The sequence below is a fragment of the Pistacia vera genome, unplaced genomic scaffold (genome assembly GCF_008641045.1).
Source record: "Pistacia vera cultivar Batoury unplaced genomic scaffold, PisVer_v2 Contig787, whole genome shotgun sequence".
Taxonomy (NCBI): Eukaryota; Viridiplantae; Streptophyta; class Magnoliopsida; order Sapindales; family Anacardiaceae; genus Pistacia; species Pistacia vera.
This window is the reverse complement of record NW_022196653.1, coordinates 75,093-79,123: the sequence shown is the minus strand read 5'-3', so window position 1 is coordinate 79,123 and position 4,031 is coordinate 75,093. Positions and strand designations below refer to the sequence as shown.

Genomic DNA, 4,031 nt, shown 5'->3' with positions numbered 1-4,031 from the left:
CTTTAAATAAAAAATCATATTTCACCTCCCTTATTTGTTTAACATTCATTTCGCCCCCAAAATAAATTTCGATGCTTCACACCTGCCTGCAAGGAAGGTTTTTTGACAAATTTTAAGAAATTTAACGTTTATGTCTAGTGATTTGAAGGAAAATTTACAAAGATTTTTATAACCATACCCAAAAAACTTTATCTGGGTTCAAATTTCACTTGGAGTTAGACGTTTTAATTCACTCAACCACATGTCTTAGTTTTTAAGAGACGGTTTATCATTTATGACATGTTTTAAAACTAATGCTATTCAGCTATATTTTAGTGTACTCTAAAGTAAATAATTTTCATTTTAATGTCAATTGTGGCCGTTTGCAATATTTTATGATTTTGTATATTGGCTCATAGTTTCATTTGGTATACCAATATGCAGATTTTGTGCACTCACAAAACTCTGATTTTTTTTTTCTGTTTTCTCACTTCTTATCATTGGAGAATCAAATAGAAAATAAAATAAAATAAAGAATGAAAAGAAAACTAATCAAAAAACAAGAAGCATACAAATGTGAGAAAACAATTCCTCAAAGCATTAGTTGAAGAACTAATCATCCTGAAAGATTTGTAGATTCTCTCCAAAAACAGGCTTCTGATATTTGATTTGATTTGATAATTTGCTCTAATAGAACACATAAATTTGATCATAAAATTGATCATTTTGTAGAGATATACAAACAGCCTCAACTGATGCCTCGATGCAAATACTTTTAGTCTTAAGGATGTACAAAATTATGTTCATGATGATAAGAAGGCCGATAGATTCCTTCTCTTTGGCATGGCAGAGGTCCAAGTGGAGCAGGTTGGGCAATGTAGGTGGGATACTGTTGCCCCGGCATCAATACTGAGAAATCTGATGCATACGATGTCGACACCTGTCACCACAAAATTCATATTAACATCAGTTCAGAACTCCTCTGGAGCCACCTACTATACCCCACAAGTTTTTTAACTATCAAAATTGTAAGTGGAGGGGGAATCCATCAACTCAAAATTCAACGAATGCAAAATTAAGTTCAAGAACAACTTAAGGTTAATTAGGAACTTACAGTTTGTGCATTGCCAAGGTTTGTCTTTGGTCCTGAATCTGAAGAAACATTGTTCATCACATCAGGTGAAGAGAAGGAAGTTGGAGGCCTAAAGAGATGCTCGAAAATCGCCATGATTAGAAACATCGATATCAAGATAGCTGTGGCGACAAAACCGAAAGAAATAGCATTCATTGATGCTCCAAAGTTTTTCCATGGAGCTTCCTGATCAACCACTGCCTGTGATGGACTTGGATCTGACGTCGTGTATATGTTCCAGGGTTTCGATCTTTCTGAACCAAACTCGTTCGAACTCATGCTATGCTATACAGGCCTTTTGGCGATAGAACTTCGTTTCGAAAACAGGGGAGAGGTTTGTTACCAATATGGCTAGCTATTCTAGATTATCAGAACTAGCAAATCTCTTCATAATCTGTGGCTGCCCTGGAATCCATTAAAAAATATCAACTTTTTGCTATGAAGTATGAACTAAATGATTTCAGAAATGATTTCAGAGTACGCTCAATTTGAAAATCTGCGGACGAATACATATAATTGTTGATTCATCTAAAATGATATCCCAAAAATTAAACGCCCCATTTCGCGAAATCATTTGGAGGAAATGTTCCAAGTCTCCTAGACCATAATTACATCACTCAAATTTCTTAGGGAACATCATTTCCCTGAAGCAACAAATGCAGAACAAGAATGATGTTTTAGAGGAAAGGTAATGGGGTCATTTTGTTATCATCAAACTGAGCTCAAGTCCAGAATAATTATAATGTCAAATGATTCATTCACTCTTTTTATGTCTTGAAATTAATCAACACTGAATGAATTTCCAACTTCAAACTGTCAATTTATCATCAATTTCCCTTAATCATGCCTAAATTAATCAAGATTCAAATGAATTTCCAACTTCAAACTTACTCTCAAAATTGCATATTCATCAAAAGAAACAAAAGAAGAAAATCAAATAGAGAATAAGGTAAGAAACAAGAGCAAAAATTAAGAATACATACCAAAGGAAGGAGGATAAGGAGAAGTTTGGAGAGTGTGAAGGAGTCATCTTGTTGGTTGTGGGGAGAAAAGAAGTGAGAAATATAAACAAATCTCTTCTTGGGGGAAGCAAAATTTAAATTTTACTTTTGGTCCTGAGAAGTAGGAGCAGAAATTATGTAGAGTATTGGTAGCCTATGTGGCATGAGTTTGCCATGGAAAAACATGACAGACACACTTCTCAATGAATTATTTAAAGGATAAAATCTAGACCATTATAGCTTTATACCCCAATAGAAAATGTAAAGACAAAGTTATATGATAATCTATCTATCCATTTTGTAAACCCTTTTCTTTTCTTTTTTATTTATTTTATTTATTTTATTTTATGTTTTTCATGTTCATGATCCTGATGATGCCTAACTTAATCAATACTATACCTTGTCTGATGAAGCAAGCTTAAAGAAATCAAAGCCATGGACCTTCATGTCTTGTTGTGTCTAAACAAGACTTGCCCTATTGGCCCTCTAAGAATTTTTTTTATTCTCACCTTTAAATCTTGAAATATTTTAAATCCGTAAACTGTTTCTTGTAAAACACATGTATTATATCATCTGTTATTAAAATTTTGGTAGGTAAAACAATTTATCAATATTAGAGTTAGAAATTGGAAGAGAAATCAAAACCATGAATTTGTATGTTCGAATAGTAAAATGAAACCTGCAGTTTTTTAGTAAACCAATCGTATCATCTCATCTGTTAACTTATCTATAAAATTTTATATGTAAATATGTATTTCATGAAATGTCGGATAATCAGTATGACAATTAAATAAATAAAAAAAAAATAAATACATTTTTTATTAAATCATACATGAAGCTCTTTGAATATTTGATAAGACTCGCACAAAATTATGATTTCTCAACCGCTAACTCTATACTTATGAAACAACTTGCAATTCGAGGATTAACATCAAACAAGTAATTATGTTCACAAACAATTTCATTAATTTCTCAAAGAAAGTAATTAACTATGATTAAGAGTTAATGAACAACCTCAAGAAAGAGAATATTTGAATGCACACAGGTAAGATTGACAAGATTAATTAATTAATTACGACTTATTCTAGAACCAAAAATAAATTTAATTTAATTTATTTTTACCATATGGGATTATTAATTATAGGTTAAAGGTCTATTTAATTCATAGCATCAAATCAATTCCTGACCCAACTCAAAATCCAACATAACCAGTTAGATATAATGATAGCAAAGGTGGCAAAATCTCACATAATCTCCCACCAAACAAAAGGAAAAAAAATAAAGAAAAAGAAAAAGCTGCTGGACAATATTAAATCAAACCTAGATCAATGGACAAAGGCTGCCAGAATATTATTATATAATATTGTTTTTATTTATTATATAGTTTATAATATAAAATTTTGAATGGTGTAAAATTGGATAGGCATGTGATCAAAGGCTATAAAAATGACAAGAAGTGGAGATAAAAGCAGAAGAAAATAAAATAAAAATTATAGAATAAGAAAAGCATAAAGAAAGAGAGAGTACTGAGAATCAATGTTGGATACCTTACAGCTATGCAGAAGCAGAACTGCCATGATTGAAGAGAAGAAAGAAATTGAGCAAAAGGAAGAGCGACCTAGAAAATTTTTTAGAAAATATAAAATAAAATAAAGTGAGCGATGTAGACCACAATTATTCTTCATATATTTATATATATTATATTCTTTTATTTAAAATTAATTAAAAAACAACCCAGTTGAGATGAACCCCATAACTTTTGTCAGAAGCACTTAAATATAAAGCCACAAGCTGTAAGTAACACTATTATTCCAAAAATAAAATAATATTCATGTGTTACATTATTACAAAATAAAAACACAAAAAATGAAGTATTTTAGAAATAATTATAAAGCAAATTTGTGAAGAGAAAGAGAGAG

General features: G+C 30.8%; 1 protein-coding gene across 4 annotated transcripts; it reads right to left on the bottom strand.

Annotated features, from left to right (window-relative positions):
• Positions 1–624: 624 nt before the first annotated feature.
• Positions 625–3,739, bottom strand: LOC116116883. Of its 4 annotated transcripts, XM_031402926.1 has the most exons (4): positions 3,660–3,682; positions 2,095–2,226; positions 1,094–1,516; positions 625–919 (listed from the first exon to the last, which is right to left on the bottom strand). In XM_031402926.1, exons 3-4 carry the CDS (start codon positions 1,388–1,390, stop codon positions 761–763), a joined length of 456 nt encoding a protein of 151 aa, XP_031258786.1. In that variant the 5' UTR covers positions 1,391–1,516; positions 2,095–2,226; positions 3,660–3,682; the 3' UTR covers positions 625–760. The 4 variants fall into 4 exon arrangements, with proteins under 4 accessions (XP_031258786.1, XP_031258787.1, XP_031258785.1 ...); XM_031402927.1 differs by lacking the exon at positions 2,095–2,226 and having other exon boundaries at positions 3,660–3,739; XM_031402925.1 differs by lacking the exon at positions 3,660–3,682 and having other exon boundaries at positions 2,095–2,404.
• Between the last annotated feature and the right edge of the window lie 292 nt (positions 3,740–4,031).

Coding starts and splice junctions, on each gene's coding strand:
- LOC116116883 (XM_031402927.1), bottom strand. CDS start 1,390: ATGAGTTCGAACGAGTTTGGTTCAGAAAGATCGAAACCCTGGAACATA. Junction 920..1,093: donor ACCTTGGCAATGCACAAACT/GTAAGTTCCTAA, acceptor TTGTGGTGACAG/GTGTCGACATCGTATGCATC.